The 16,858-nt window shown below is 33.0% G+C and overlaps 2 protein-coding genes across 3 annotated transcripts; one reads left to right on the top strand and one right to left on the bottom strand.

The window, feature by feature from the left end:
- Window positions 1-168: 168 nt before the first annotated feature.
- Window positions 169-7,406, bottom strand: LOC100788577 (egalitarian protein homolog). 2 transcript variants are annotated; one of them, XM_006601185.3, is made up of 10 exons: window positions 7,209-7,406; window positions 6,752-6,927; window positions 5,913-6,044; window positions 5,679-5,729; window positions 2,880-2,976; window positions 2,675-2,721; window positions 2,080-2,296; window positions 1,124-1,256; window positions 971-1,013; window positions 169-573 (listed from the first exon to the last, which is right to left on the bottom strand). In XM_006601185.3, the coding sequence occupies exons 1-10, from the start codon at window positions 7,270-7,272 to the stop codon at window positions 499-501; spliced, it is 1,035 nt and encodes a 344-aa protein (XP_006601248.1). In that variant the 5' UTR covers window positions 7,273-7,406; the 3' UTR covers window positions 169-498. The 2 variants fall into 2 exon arrangements, with proteins under 2 accessions (XP_006601248.1, XP_003550291.1); XM_003550243.4 differs by having other exon boundaries at window positions 1,124-1,253.
- Window positions 7,407-11,893: 4,487 nt separating this feature from the next.
- On the top strand, window positions 11,894-16,699 carry LOC100788038 (protein EARLY FLOWERING 3). Its single transcript, XM_003550242.4, has 4 exons — window positions 11,894-12,349; window positions 13,126-14,000; window positions 15,308-15,359; window positions 15,497-16,699. The coding sequence occupies exons 1-4, from the start codon at window positions 12,140-12,142 to the stop codon at window positions 16,499-16,501; spliced, it is 2,142 nt and encodes a 713-aa protein (XP_003550290.1). The 5' UTR covers window positions 11,894-12,139; the 3' UTR covers window positions 16,502-16,699.
- Window positions 16,700-16,858: the final 159 nt, after the last annotated feature.

Here is a 16,858-nt window from a genome sequence, read left to right as displayed (position 1 = left end):
TACATTATCACTGCTTCTTATCATAGGCCGATGAACCGCACTCTTTCAACTTTTAAACCATTAACCATCAACCAATCCTATTGAATTGATATCATTGACGTTGACTAACTCTCTAATAGTGCCTCTGAAAAAGATTAACAGAATTTGAACATAATCTAGAGTATCAAATTTCAAAAGCACCCTATGATAGATCCCCATTTTCATTTTCACAATCTGATTTATCATTTACAACATCAGAGCTCCAAACTGATTGATTTCAAGGCAATCCATTTAGGCAAGTCTATTTTCTAAGTCCAACAAATCCTTCCAGATCAAATATTATTCAGTTTTGTTTATAACAAAACTTTTTTTTTTTTCTTTTCCAGTAGATACAAGCATGGGAAAAGGAATCTTAAGTATTGAACAACACACCCCTGCCCCTATAAGCCAGTAACTATTGGATCAGAAAAATGATTTATTGCAAAGGTTAGGTTGGAAGAGAAATAACACATTTCTTAACTATATATCCAAGATTCTACCCCGTATCATGGCCTCGGCTTTCCTCACCTCCTTCACTGGTCCGATGATGAAGACCTAAATAAAAACATGAAAACTTAGTCAAATAACAGTGTTTTCATATGCAAATAATCATGTTTGAAATTCAAAACAAAAAAATGGAGAGTTGAATAACAGATTAAAGGAAAGGTTTCCCGAGATCATAAGGATTCTAAATTAAATCTATGATAGCAAGATTGGTTACAAGTCAAAGATACAACTTTGACAACAGGTGTAAAACAATAAAATAATATAGACCACTTTCTGCAAGTTATTCAGAATACTGGTATGGAAAGTACCAGAGACAAAAAAAAGTATATAGATATATTAATATATCAAAATACCAAACTACCAACTGGCAGGTTAAAAACAATCTCAAGTAGCTAAAGAAACTGGAGCTTATGAATCACATGGTACATGATGCTGATATACGAACCTTGTCAGGTGGGCCCTTGGGACCTCCCGTGAGAATTTCGGCACTGAACACACAAACACATTTGAAAATTAAAACAGACAATGGAACAATGGATCCACTGATATACCAAAAAAGGCATGTATTTACTAAACCAAGGGAGAGACAAATTATTACTTGCAAGACTGCTTAATTGACAAAATTGTTGCCCCTCTTTTCCCAATAACAAGTCCCATCTTTCCTTGGGGAATATCAAGAACTGAAAGAATTTCTTCCTTGGGATCACTTCCATCAGCATTCAGGTTATCTACTACAAGAAAGAAGGACATTCTTTAAACATTCAATAGCATGAATCAATCAAAATGGAATACTTCTTGTCAACTGTAACTTAATCTAATAAACAAAGTGGACCAAAGTTTCACTAAATAATTTCATTTTGCATGAACCAGTGCAAGAGGAGTAACATATGTTTATGTTCTTATCTAGGAGTAGCATGTTCACTTTTTTGCAGTAACTTTTAACTACCAAATTATGTAATAAACCTTTAGTTTTTTATTTTTTTAGTGAATATGACATCATAGATCATACTATTTCAATTTTAAATCAAACTCTGCTGGCAGAAAGCATGGGAAAATTTAAAGGCAACTGGCAATATAACAGTGTGTTTGATTTGCATTTTCATTTTTTGTTTTCATTTCCTGTTTTCATTTTCTGAAAACTGTTTTCATTTTCAAAATATTAGAATTCTAAAAACATGTTTGGTTTGACTTCTTGTTTTCTGCTTTCAAGAAATAAAAACACTAAAAATGTGTTTTCAAAAGGAAATGTATTTTTAGATTTGCTTAAAATTACATTCCTTGCCACTGCGTTTTCATTTTACCCAAAATGAGGTTCCTGATTTCAACTGAAAACGAGATTTTATTGTTTCCAATTTTTGGTTCGTTTGAGAAAATATTTTCACTGAAAATGAAAACAGAAATCCAACCAAATGCATTTCCATCACCATTTTCTATTTCCAGTAAAAATAAAACAAAAAACAGCCAAACCAAACACCCCCTAATGTATCCATCATTCCATCTAGTTTCATAATATAAGGAAATATGTTTTATGAGATTCTTTCAGATTTTATAGACCTGGAATCGGAGGTAGAGATGGCCAATCAGCAAAATTGTTACTGTTCAAACAGAAACATCGGCAATACAAGACACCACGAACTGCGAGATACCATAAAGACCGCTCATTTAATTTCTCCATCATTTGGTGATAAATGTAGAGAAGAAAACGAACATCATCAGCAGCAGCACGGACCATTTGTTCAGATAATGGTCTGTGTCTCCAAAACTTGGGGTCCTGACAAAACATTTACAAATAACATCACTAGATGATAGAGATTACATAAATGATTCATATTTCTTCTTTGTTAGCCCATGAAACTCGTCTCATTGACCTTGACCTGAACATACAAATCAATATCTACAGGTGGATAAATAAATTCATAAACCATGATATGCAAAAATGACATGACATAAATAAATGGTGTTATATTGTTTCTTTCAAATAGAAACCTTTTTCAATTACATGCTTTGTTCTGTTTGGTATCAATCAAACCTTTAGCATAATAATATCACTAGATCAAATCAAACATGCATGCAGAACCAACGATTTAAACTTTTTAGTACAAAAGTAAATTAGATTATTCTTTTCAACCAAGATTATTCTAAAACCAACCTGTCGAAGGAGGACACGAACTTCTTCCTTCTCATCATATGATTTGCCTACATGCAAACCCTCAAAGTTAACAAGGGACGAACCAAATGACTCAAAGGAACTTATTAGGAATTATTAATCATTATGTTTAGAATAATGAGGTCATTATAAAAATCATGGCTTCAAAAACATTCAATGGATACCACGACACATAGTACCACACTACCACAATAACGTGGATCTGCAAGGAGGCCAACAAATGAAATGTAGTCATCTCGCAATCTCTTTCGTCCTTCTTGCTCCTCTATAAGTGAATAAGCAATCTGAACCAAACAAGAAGTATGATTAAGTGATTAACCAATCAACAGAACACAAGGATGAAGACGTACAAAAGATTTAATATGCAAATGCAAGAATTCTATGAAATCATTAGTATTTAGTAACACTAAAAAAGAAAAATAGAAGTGCAAAAATTTCTAAGGAAACTTAATTGTATTATAATTTCCACCTCTTTCCAACCTTTGACATTTCTTAAATTCAAATGTATCACTTGTATTAGAGGGACAAGCAAAGAAGTCCAACTTCTAGAATGACTCTTTTCAAGAGGGAAAAATACACATCACCTGTTAATGTGTAGGTCATACGCAAAAAGATTCTCAAAGTTTGAAAAAGTGTATATCATTCCCTAATGTTTATAAGTGGTGCAAAAGACAGCAAAACACACCCTCTACTACAGAAACTGTTAATTCCCAACAAAAAAAATGACACATTATGTGCACATAACTAATTTAATGGTAAAAAATGCCTTGCATCTATGATTGACATTCAAACAATCTCTAGCCTTTCCCTTTAATCCCTTCCACCATGTTCCATTTCATGAAATTCATTTATTATTATTATTATTATATATTGGTGGATAGTTAGGACACACCATTAGACCAGAAGCATTTCAAAGCTTTAACGTTCAATATAATTCTAGCACCTTCTATCATCTATTCCTTCTATCTTCAAGGACTTTGATAATATGAACAAACTTGCCCATTGCATTTGTCCAACCAAACCTTCTATAATATCTACCAAAAAGGAACAAATCAACAAAATAACAAATCTTATCCAAATAATACTGCTAATGCAGACTTTGCTCTGAGTTTCATTTTCATAATGGGGCTAATTGTTTTTAAGGAAAAAAAAAACACAAATTGCTTTTAAGACTAAAGGGTTTCCTAGTTAAGGAGTCCAAGTCAAGTTTCAATTAGCAAAAACTCCTTGGTGGCACCATATGCCTCTTAGCAGAGACTCTGATTCCATTTCATAAAGTTCATCTTAATGCATTTTCAGCTATGGGCAGTGATGTTTCTCCAACTGTGGCTACAACAGAAAAAGGATGGGGAAGCAAGGTGCCCATTTCTCCATCATCAACACCTGATGATGCTGATATCCCAGAGAGCTGAATCTCCACCCAGCCCATGAATCTTGGCACACTGGATATCTACACATTGGCCATAGTGAACTGGTATTTTCATTGAGCTTTCTCATCAAAGTTGCCACCAAGTTACAAGGGCATTTTTTGCCAATGCCCTGCCCATGTACATAATTCCTTTAATAGTCTGCTCGAGATTATAAATTATAATCAGCAACTAAATTTGAAGCATCCTAATTCCTAATCATAACTATAACGCAGAAACATTGGCAGTTATTGCCTCGGCAGCAGATGTACTATTGTTTGCGGTCTGAGTTTGCCCCCAAGGATTGGGTGCAGGCATTGAATTTGACATTGACACAGTTGAACATGGACTGCTAGCAGGTCAAGCAGATAAAGCACCAAGAGAACCCAATGTTTTACTATTGCTACCTAAGGTGAAGGAAGGACCTGAGCTGGAGATGAATGGTGAAGCTGGAGTGGTGCATGAAGATATCAGCTTGAGAGGAGCTCTCACACACTGGGAAAGTTGAACTGTTGCAAATTCTGGCTGGGGATTGGCTGCAAAGGAGGAGACAGGCCAATCTGGACTGATGGCTAGCAAATGTGGAGAAGAAGAAAAAGCACATACACATGTTGGCTGCAAAGATGCTTACCAGCCAAGGACAGGAAGAAAAAGTACGGTTCCAGAGGTCAGAATTGGTGCTTAGAAACAGGGAATGAGATGGTCACAGGTCAGAAATAATATGGGTTAACAGTCCTATTTTTCTTCTAGGAAAGTAGCAGCATGATAGTTACAGAATTAGATTGCAAAGATGGTACCACAGTAACCGCACTCTGAGCATTGATACCAAGTTGAAAATTTGTGTTTGTGAGAAACAGTACATATATATGCTAGCACACAGCACACCAATCTCTTGTATTTAGTATGAATATGATCAATTAAGGAGATATGTACTACAAATCAAGGAGTAATTTACTGGCTAATTGCCTAATTTGCAGCAATCAAATAAAATACGGTTGAATAAATACTAATATTCTAAGCATAAATGCTGATATTCTAATAAAACAAAATGCAAGCTTGATGCTACACAAAAGGACAGATTTAATCATGTACTAAATAAATGAGTAATCTGAAACAAAATTATTAAGTAAACTCATGTAAAGTTGATAGGCTGATAGGCACGTCCGGTATATTGAAGATAGACTAAAAACTACGGGAAAAACACAAATCTCATACACTTTGGCAAGATAATAATCATATCATTGTTAAAAGCATCAAATCCAAGTAGGGACAAAGTACTTGAATTTAGATTTATGAGAAGAATCAAGTTAATAAAAATGGTAAGAAAAACATATCTAGGCAGCAAAATCATAAAAACAGAATATTAATTAGTATCATTTTTACTACGTCCATAAGCTGATATACAATGTTGCATTCCAATATCAACAATCATTGCTCGATGAAAATTGCATTGGGTTCATATAATAAGAAATATGTGCTATTTTGGAAGTGGAAATAATTCATTCTGCGAACTTAACAGGACATATAAGAATAGTAAAGAAAAATGGGGAAAGCTGCGGCCTAGTAACTAGAAAGCTCACCTGGGTATCCACTACGTTGTTCAACTTGATGCCAAACTGAAAGTACAATGCCTAGTAAACAACAAGAAGTTTATAAGAGCTTTAAATGGCCAGACAAAATGGTAAATGCCTAATACCACAAGTCAAGCCACTCAAACACTTTGTTTCCTTTGAATAAACATTCCACAAATTTCAACATATACAAAAGAGGGGCCAGAGCAAGCAAGGAAGAAAGCAATCAAATAAATCAGAGACCTCACTGTCCCGTTTGCAATCATGAATCACTTTTGTGATGTAATTAGACTCAAGTGCAGGCTTACACGCTATGATAAGCTCCTCTCCCCCTTCAATCGCATCAACCAAGTAGACAGCATCCGGAAACGCAAGCTGCAGTAACACGAAACTCTATTGAAATTCTATGCCAAGAATGCAATACAAGTAAATCACCATATAGTCTACTCACAAAAATATAAAAAAAAAATCACAAAAACAACAGAATCACCATCCCAAAATCACAATAGGTAATTAATTAACAACACAACAGAGCAGTAATAGGTGCCTCTTAAAAAAAAAAACAGAGCATTAATAGGTTACTACTTATTGCTATCTACATATATGTAAATTCCTATTCAAATAGATAATAGTTATATCAAAGAGTCTCCAAATTAGCAAATAATATTATTCCAACTTCAGCATACAACATTAAAAATTCTCATCGCATCAACCAAGTATACAGCACCAGGAAACGCAAGCTGCAGAAACACAAAACTCAATTGAAATTCTACGGCAAGAATGCAATACAAGTAAATCACCAAATACTCAACTCACAAAAACATTAAAAAACATAAAACAACACAATTACCAGCCAAAGATCACTCACACGGATGACACAATTAAATCACAGACACGACAGAGCAGTAATAGATTACTACTTACTCCTACCCACATATATGTTAATTCCTATTTATTAACTTAGATACAAGTAATAGCAAAGAGTTCCTTACATTAACATATAACATTACAATTTCAGCATATAATACATACATAATTATATAAATTATAAACCGAAATCTAACACGAGAGAATGAATGGACCTGCATTACGCAGAGAGTGCCTTTGCGGCACAAGTCAACGCCCTCGCAGTCAAAGCCGATGACGAGCTTCGATTGAGGCGAGGGTTCCAGAAATTCGACGGGAAGTTGCGACGCCGCCGTCACGATGTGAATCGGAACGCGCGATTCATCGTCCTCCACGCGCTTCTCACTATCACCTAATTCAATCAATCGCAAATCGAATTCGTCAATTTTCAATTTCAATTATATCTCCACCGTAACCGATGACACAAAAACACGAACACGAACTCAAAAACGAAATAGAGTTGTTGTTGTTATTATGGCATAAAAATAAACGATCCAAGTGTTGAATAGTTGAAAATTAAAATTAAAATTTATGGAGTTATCGGATTTGTTTTCTTTTTAAGTTTTGAAATGAAGAAAAAGAAGCCCTAAATCGGTGAAGAAGAAAATAGATGAAGGTGTTGCGAAGAGTAACCTTGGTGAGAGGGATGAAGAGGAAGATGTGTGAGATATGAGTGAGAGGGAGAAGAAGAAGCCATGTGATTGAGACTGAACTGAATGAATGTCCAACTACATCACACACACACTTTGCTCTTCTAAGCTTGCTCTGCACTCTTCTCTCGCTTTTTTTTTTTTTTTTCTACACAAGAATTGGGCACTGTTTTTTTCCGTTCAATATTCAACACTTTTTAATTTTAATTAACACCATGCTTCGGAAAAGAAAAAGAAAATCCCCGAGTTAGTGTGTTTATTCACGTTTGAGTGTTATTTCTAGTAGAATATATATGTAGTCTAAAAAAACTTAATCTAATCTCCCAAAAGATGATTTAGTTTGAATTGTGTAAAGAAAAAAATTATAAAAATGAAGGGTTGAATTGTAATTTATAAAATTTTTACAAATTATTTTTTTAAGATCAAAGTTATTATCTGTAATATAATTAAAAAACAAAATTTTTACAAATCGTTATGCAATATTCTGACATATTTTTAATAAATAGATTTTTTAAAAGTAAAATCACAACTCAATGTGAGCTAACAACATAAATCACACAGAACATATCTTTTATACTATCTTGACTATATTAAGTTTTTGACAACCCATTAAAATTTTACTCATTTTTAACAAAGTTACAAGTATTTTTAGTGACATTTATAGCTCTTACTAAAAGCTTCCACAAGCTTTACAATTTCATATCAAACCATTTCTAGCTCTAAAATAAATCAAAAGAATTGTTTAAGGTTGGATGCACACAAGCAACAACTATCGTCTTATATACAAATTTACAAGTTAAGCTTGTTAATTGATCTCTCTCAAAATTTACAATATATTTTGAGAGCTTTACATCCTATAAAAATATGAATACAAAAAAATTAAAGCAAAAGAAGATAGTTTGTTCCAAAATCATAACTTTCAAGTATTATTTCATATCAAATCACTTCTAGCTCTAAAATAAATCAAAAGAATTGTTTAAGGTTGGATGCACACAAGCAACAACTATAGTCTTATAGACAAATTTACAAGTTAAGTTTGCTAATTGTTCTCTCTCAAAATTTACAAGATATTTTGAGAGTTTTACATCCTATAAAAATATGAATACAACAAAATTAAAGCAAAAGAAGGTAGTTTGTTCCAAAATCATAATTTAAGCACTTCAAAAACTTCTAGTCTTTATAAGCTTCTTCAACTAGTAATTGTTGTGTGTAAACAATCTTCTTTTTGCGTATGCTGAATCATTTGAACCACATGTCTTTGAAGCATTAAATGCATGTCAAGTCTGAGTTGATAAAACACTATGTTTATCTTTCTTGAGTAACACTTTTCTAGTCGATTTCATTATCAAATAATATTTTGCTCAAAGCATATTTGCGCATACAATAATGACACGTCTTTTTATGTGAAAATGGAGTTTAAAACTTTACTTTTCTTTCACTTTTTTCACTTGGACAAATCTTAGAAAGAATAATTAGACATTTTATGCACGATGGATCACATGAACAAACGATTAATTATGTCTTAAATGCTTTACAAAACCATCGTATATCGATTATGGTGTTTTTCCATCATACGCAAAGATAATGCTTATGTTGACATTTCTGATGCAACTAGCTCAACTTAGTACATATTTATTCGCATCAAATAAAAAACTATATTAATGATTTTGATTCGTCTTATGACTCAATAATCTCTCTTTTTATGATGTCAAACAAATACAAATTTTTAAAGACACACAAGGTATAATTAGAGGATCATATATATATATAAAAGATAAGATTTAGACACTCTCCTAATATGATGTTATTTTTTTATCTTAAGATTGCTCCCCCTCGGATGATACTTCATCTTTCAGCTGATCTTGATCTTCTTTTTGCTTCACCTTTTTTGAATTTTTCTCTCCCCTTTTTTGAAAATAATACTAAAGGATTCTCACTGGGAACAGAAACAATGGAAGAATCTAAGTTAAAGGAAGCGATCCAAACCCATCTTTCTATAGTAGTCTTGAACAAGCTGCATTTGTTTATTTTTTTTTATGATCGATATGTTTTTTTTTTATGAAGAGAGACTAAAAATAGCATATTTTTAAATTTAGATGACTAAAAAATAATTATAAATTTGAGAGACCAAAAACAAAAATGACACAAATTTAAACAACTAAAATCGTATTTTAGTATTTAATATATTAATTATATAAACTCAATGATTTTTTTTAAATAAACTAAATGTTAAGATTATTATAATTTTAATTTTTTAAAATGTGTCTCATTATATCAATACATTTTCTTGATTTTAATAATTCATTTTCAAACCTTTCTTTAATTTTAATTTTATTTAATATATTTAAATATTTATTAATAATAACAAACATATATACTATAAAATTATTTCTTTATTAATAAATTTTATTTAAATTTAAAACTACTTATACAACGTATGCAAAATTTACTAGCTAGTTTTTTTTATATATATAAATAAAAAGTAATATCCAAACATGTAGTAATTCTGTAATTGCATGGTGATGGCCCTGATGGGATCATAGTGACGAGTGAAAATCATATCGAATCTTGCTTTATTCAGTGCTCTTCCCACTCCTTCCAACGATGAAGCTTCCATGAGAATGAAGGACACAAAATGCAACTCAAAGATTAGAGCCCAACACCATTGGATGAGCAAATGCATCCCTCTTCTAATCTTCTTTTGATTCTGTATATTCACCAAATTAACGATTAATTTTATTTTAAGTTGTTTTTTTAATTAAATTAAAACAACATCTAATCCTTCTAAATTCTAAAAACATTATTTTATAAGTGGTCCTTTGAAAGTTTGATTAACCAATGACGGATTATCAGGATCCATTTTATGATAGTTCCAAGTTCCAACGTTGAGAGTGAGAGGAGTATTTTTTTTTAAATGCATGAGTGAGAGGGGTGTTAGTATTCTCCTAATTCAATATGTTTAATACATATTTTATTATTGGTTAAAAGTAATTAAAAATATAAATGAAAATATCATTAAATGAAATGAAAAGTAAGACATATTTTCTATAAATTTTAATTAACAATGTCATTAATTGGTTAGAAAATATCATTAAAAAAATATAAATGAAAATATCTTTAAATATCATTAAAGATGCGTTAGAAAATATGTCAATAATATTTCTTATACCTCAGTTCTTATTATAATTATAATTGGTTTCGAAATTAGGAGATCTCATTTTGCTGACAAAAAATTTCGAGAACAACTTTTTGACTTAATTTTATTTAGTACAACTGTCAGACTAGTTACATTTACGCAACTTTAGAGTCATTTTTTTATTCATAATTAGAACAGTTAATCCGTGCTTTTTGCATGTTTTGTGGACAAAATAAAAAAGCAATCTAGTCTAATTTTAATGAAAATGAAAATTTAAGCACATAATGGAAAGAGACAAACAGCAGCAAGGTAGAATTTTTTACCAAACACATTTTTAAGATGTTTGGCAAACATATTATCCGGATAACATGTTTGGCAAAATTTTTGAAGATTTTATAAGTTGTTTTAAGAATTTGTTTAGTACACAAACTTATTTAATAATTTTTTTTATAAATTATAGATGATGGGATAGAATAAAATGTGTTTTGGACATTTTTTTAAGCATTTATAAACGAAAAGAGTTTTTTAAAAACAAATAAAGAGTTTTTTTTATATAAAGTACAGAAACTGATTTTAAATTTTGAAAAAAAAATAAATTCAATTTATTTTTCTTATTTTCTATTTTTATCATAAAAATTAAATTCCATATTAAGATTTATAATAACTCTCATATATAATATACAACCAACTAAACATAAAGAAAAATAAAATCTTAATTAGGTTTAGGTGATTAGCTATCTTGCAATAAAGAGACAGGTACGGAAATTACAAATGGGTAGTTGGTAACCTTTGAAAACATGTGTTCATTTGACAATTATCTATATTTTTTTATAATGAAAAAATGTATCAGAATTAAGACTCTAAATTTGATGCATTGATTAGTATATCTTTTTACATTATCAATAATTAAAAATCCTTTTAGATAATTTTTTAAATAATAATTTTTTATGAAAAAATATTATAAAAACTAACAATTTATCATTGTAATTTGTAATTAGATGATTGTAATTTTTTATACTATTCACATATTCTAATTAAAAATCTAAAATTAATTTAAATATATATTTTAAGCATATTGAATGATTTAAAACTAATTTTATTTAACTTTAAAACACAATACACAATGTTTTTAAAATCAATCGTTAAGAAAAGTATTTTATTATGTAACTTGGAAGATAAATCCAATTAGAAATTACTAACAATTTTTTTTGACATAAATCAATCTTCAAGTCAACCGATATTACGGATGCGTTTTTGGTAACTATATCATTAGGAGCTTTAAAAAAAACTATAATTAGAATTTGTAGTTTTCCCGTGAAATCTAAAATATCTTCATAAGTTTTGATTAATTATACAATTAATCTTTGATTTATAAATTAGTCATATTTAAATTTTTTTTTCTCTCTCACAAACTCCGAGTTACCCATTGAATTCCGCGTGGATGTTTTGGTAACACAAAATATTACTTCATTTTATTTTAAAAAAATACTACAAACAATATTTATTGATAATTACTCAAAAAAAAGAAAAGAAAAGGAAAGCGAAGCGAACAATCTGAGCAAGAAAATCTAAACATGTGTAGAGATATGTCGTAGTGGACCCCACAAAACCGCACTTTTTTCTATCTTCTCTTACCTCGGAGCCCTGTCCGAGGCTCTGAGAATCCCTAACTCCTTCTTTTTCTTCTTAGATTTTCCTTTCAGATTTGATTCAGATTATGCTTTTTCTTCTTCCATCTCCTTGTGCAAATTAAGATAAAATAAAAGAAAGATATTAGGATGAAGAGAGGGAACGAGGAAGAGAAGTTGGGGGGGCCCATGTTCCCAAGGCTGCATGTGAATGATGCAGAGAAAGGAGGGCCAAGAGCACCACCAAGGAACAAGATGGCTCTTTATGAACAGTTCAGTATTCCATCTCAGAAGTTCAATCCACGCCTTCTTCCACGAAAACCAAATTCTTCTTCTAACATAGTTCCTCCCCCAACCCAGGTGAGTCTTGGGGGTTAATTTTGTGGCTTTATGCTTCACTCTTTTAGTTGTTTGACCTAGAAAAATGTTTTGTGTTTGGTTTAGTTGAATTTAGCAATTTTAGGGGATTCTTAATTAAACCCTTTTTTTTTTTTTTATGTTCTGCCTGGAGTTTGTTGTTTTTATTTAATATAAATTTTGTACAACTTGTGTTGCTTTGAACCTTCAAACAAATCGTTCGGTTTGGTCGAGAGTCAAAGACTTCGACTAATCTCTCGAGGTACTGAGATCCAATTAAGGGACTGACATCTTCCGACAGATGTTTATTCCATACATACAGACCTGATGAGATTGAACTTCTGACCACATGGTTAGAGACTAATTTCTTGAGGTACTGAGATCCATTTAAAGGGCCCACATCTCCCTACAGATGTTATTTCATACTTACAGACCTGATGAGATTGAACCTCTGACCACATATGCTTAATGGACATGGTTATCTGCTGATTGTACCAACTTGTTGTTAACAAGTTTACCCTTCCAAAACCATATAAATAATTTCATCCCTCCCAAGGATAATTTGTATGGATTGTTTGTTAACTCTTGTTGTATTCTTAATCCAACTTTTATTTATAAGAGTGGTGTGGTGATGACTGAAGTACTTAATTGATTCATTGTGATGGCTCAGTTAGTCAGTTCCCATGTTAATGAGTAACTATGCTGAAAATTTAAGCTGTTTGGTGAAGGTTTATGAATGGATTTATGTATATTTCTAACATGAATTGATGTGTTTGCAGGGAAATGGCCATGAGAGAAGTTATGTCTACCCAGTTCGTTTCTCTTCACAAACACCCACTCATCGAGCTGAAAGTTATATTTCTCGCCAATCTGATGATGGATCAAGGTCGAACACTTCATTGGTGCAACTTGAACGGAGAAAAAAAGTAGATGATGACATTCACGTGTACACTTGCTCGGGGATTGATCAATCTAATGATAAAACGATGGAAAGTGTAGATGGGAAAAAATTCACTCCTTTCGGTGCTAGGAATTTTTGTTATTCAGTTGCTGTGCAAAATGATGGTGACAAGGATCCAACACAATTTAGCTCCTGCTCCCTTCCTGTTGATCTGAGAAAAGATGTGAGGAATGGGAATGAGGCTAATCCACATGTAAGCTCAAGTAGACGGAAACCAAAAATGTCGGTCAAAAACAATTCAAGTGGAGAAATTATCGACAGTCTAATGATGCAAGCCAAGGTGATTCCAAATCTAGAGGATCAAGATTATTCTGTGCCAAATATAAGCAGGTTACATCAGGATGATACTTGCCTACAGAAGGAGTGTGTGGCTGGGTCCCAATCCAATGACGTTGAGCATGGTGATGATCTCCTGAACTCTACAAGGGATATTGATAATGGAAATGCCCTTGTACCAAGAGGCTGTTTTCATTCTGCAGCAAACCAAACACGTCCACTTGAGGCTACCAATGACGCTGAATATCACGATACTGGGACTGGAGGCCCAATACAGAAGGGAAATTTTGATGAAAGGGACAACATTTCCAAGATCTCCACTGTAACAAATTTATCAAGTCTGATTGTTTCTCCTGATGATGTTGTAGGGATATTAGGTCAAAAACATTTCTGGAAAGCAAGAAGAAAAATTGCCAAGTAAGTCTTATTGATTGTCAGTAGCAGGTGTTTCTGTGGTGTGGTGTTATCAAACTTGAATTATTTATCTGTGAAATCCTTTACTGATTTGTGGTAAGTGGTTCCTCTTAGATGTTTCAGCTGACTGGTATTTTGTAATTTTTGAGTTTTGTGTATATTATAATTTTTTGTCATGAAAAGTCATAAAACTTGTTTCCTACGTGCGCATGTGTGCAAAATTTTAGAATAAAAACCCTAACTTTGAATTGTCTACTGATTTGACTATCCTTATTTTGATCCCCTTCATGTTTTTGTGTGCATATTTGATTTGGATATGACGTGTGGTTTGCAAAATATGTCAAACTTTTGCCTTATTGCCATTTACTGTTGGTATTTTCCCTTTTTCCTATTTCTAAAAATGTAGAGCTGCAGTGGTTTCTTTTATGCATTGTAACTATACTAGGTAAATGCCCTCAATATTTTTCATTTGAGGAGTTGTATATGTGGCTTTGAAGAAAGCAAATCTTATCATCTTTGGGTCCCTTATAAATTGGTTTTTTGTATGTTCAAAGTCCTCAATAGTTTTTTTAATGGTGGATACTGGATCGTCTTACAACAGGGTGATGAGCAGTCTTAAAATATTGTACTGTGTTGAAGGGGTACCCTTGTGACAGCAGATCATGTCACTATTTGAAATATTCCTCTCTTGGTTTCCTCTAACTTGATTCTCCATGAGACCACTAGGGCAAGTTCCCTTACTATACTACTTGCCCTTACTGCACTGAAGGACTTGGGCTAAGAAAGGACCGAGTGATGCAGGATGATCTCATGGAGTACAGGGACACTTGGAGAGTATATGATGATGACTTGATGAGTTGTTAATAGATGTTATGGCTTACAACAAAGGGATAGTTTGTCTTTTCTTCTTCCCCCATTTTCTAGTGTCTTAATTTTCTGTGTTAAAAGACATTTAGGGATTGTGATTAGGATTTTTCTTTATAATGGTACACACTGTAACTGTAGTTTACTCTGGTATTGCACCATTTAATAGTCCACATACACATACCCAGTCCATGTTTGAATTGCTTGCTTTATGCTTCCTGTTTGAGTCTAGTCTTTATTTTGAACAAGGAACAACAAAAATGCACAAGTATTTCATATGAATTATATAATTTGTTTTTCTGCTATGAGCTATATTCTTATTTGGCATATGTATGAGCTCCTTTGAAGTAAGAAAGTGTGTAAAAATACTTTACTTCAGAGGTGCTTTTACCTTTTAGATGAGTATTGTGCAATTTTCTTGATTGAACTACCATTCCTCTCTACAGTCAACAGAGTGTGTTTGCAGTCCAAGTGTTTGAACTGCACAGACTGATTAAGGTAAAAAGGATCTCTTGTGCTATTCCAAAAGGAGAGTCATGTTAACTTTTCCCTCAAGCACGAGCACATGGACTTGGAGGTTCACTCTTCAAGTCTGTTCATTCACACTCACACATTCATTCTTTTATTTTCAACAGGTCCAACAGCTAATTGCTGCATCACCGGATGTTTTGCTTGAAGATGTTGCTTTCATGGGAAAATTTCCTCTGACGGAATCTCCTCCTAAAAATATCTCATTGGAAGTGGTTGTTGAGCCTCAGCAACAAAATCCTAAGCGGAAAAACGATTCTGAAAAGCTAAACCATAAAACAGAATGTTCAGCTGAGAATGCAGTTGCAAAAAGAACATCTTTTTCGTCCCCGAAAAATGGTAGCCACCTTGCAAATCACACCCCCTTTTCAGGAACTCCACACCAGGCAAATGTAGCTTCTGATAATAAAACAAGTCCCTGGTGTTTCAATCAGACACCTGGACATCAGTGGTTAATTCCTGTCATGTCTCCTTCCGAAGGGCTTGTCTACAAGCCATATCCTGGGCCCGGATTTAAGGGAACAATGCATGGAGGATGCGGCGGGCCATTCGGACAAGCACCTCTCAGTGCTACTTTCATGAATCCCGCCTATCAATTCCCAGCTTCTCATCCAGTAGTTGGGGTTTCACCGTTTGTCCCTCCGGCCAGTCACACCTACTTCGCTCCCTTTGGCATGCCGGTAATGAATCAAGCAACATCAGGATCAGCCGTTGAACAGGTGAACCAGTTTGCTGCACAAGGTTCTCATGGTCAAAATGGTCATTCATCTGTAGAGGGAGCCGATTTTAACACTCATCATAACCAAAGCTCATCTAACTTGCCAGTTCAGAAGAATGGAGCTAGGTTACATGTTAAAAAATCTCAGGCCCTGAAGGAGAGAGGGTTACAAGGGAGCACAAGAAGCAGTCCTAGTGAAATGGCACAGGGAATCAGAGCAGGGAAAATTGCTGACGGAAGTGATGCACAGTCTCTTTCTCTTCACGCTGTTGAAACCAGACAGCAAACACAAGCCATCAAAGTTGTACCCCATAACCGGAAATCCGCGACGGAATCAGCAGCTAGAATTTTTCAATCCATTCAAGAAGAGAGAAAACAGCATGATTTGGTCTAGTGCTGTTTGTGGAGGTGGAGTTATTTGGGTTGATTTTGTACAATGCGTCAAGTCTTGTACTTTGTTGTTTGATAATATGTATCTTGCCGTTTTATTCTACTTTTCCTTTTGGTTGTCCTTTTTATTGCAAAAATATTCGAATGTAGATATTGTTAAAACTACTACATGGAATGCTAAAATTCATCAAATGTAATATTAGTGGATGGTGTCTCCGTGTATAGTGATAATTTTCATTTTGCTCAATTAAATTGAGTTTCAACCCCTGTATATTGCTTGACTAGTAGAGAAATTGTTGTCGGAAGACAAACTGCATACATGAAACGAATTATTTTGGACAAAATATACGCTTTATTTTTT

Source organism: Glycine max, chromosome 17, assembly GCF_000004515.6.
Source record: "Glycine max cultivar Williams 82 chromosome 17, Glycine_max_v4.0, whole genome shotgun sequence".
Taxonomy (NCBI): domain Eukaryota; kingdom Viridiplantae; phylum Streptophyta; class Magnoliopsida; order Fabales; family Fabaceae; genus Glycine; species Glycine max.
This window is presented reverse-complemented; position numbering and strand designations above follow the sequence as displayed.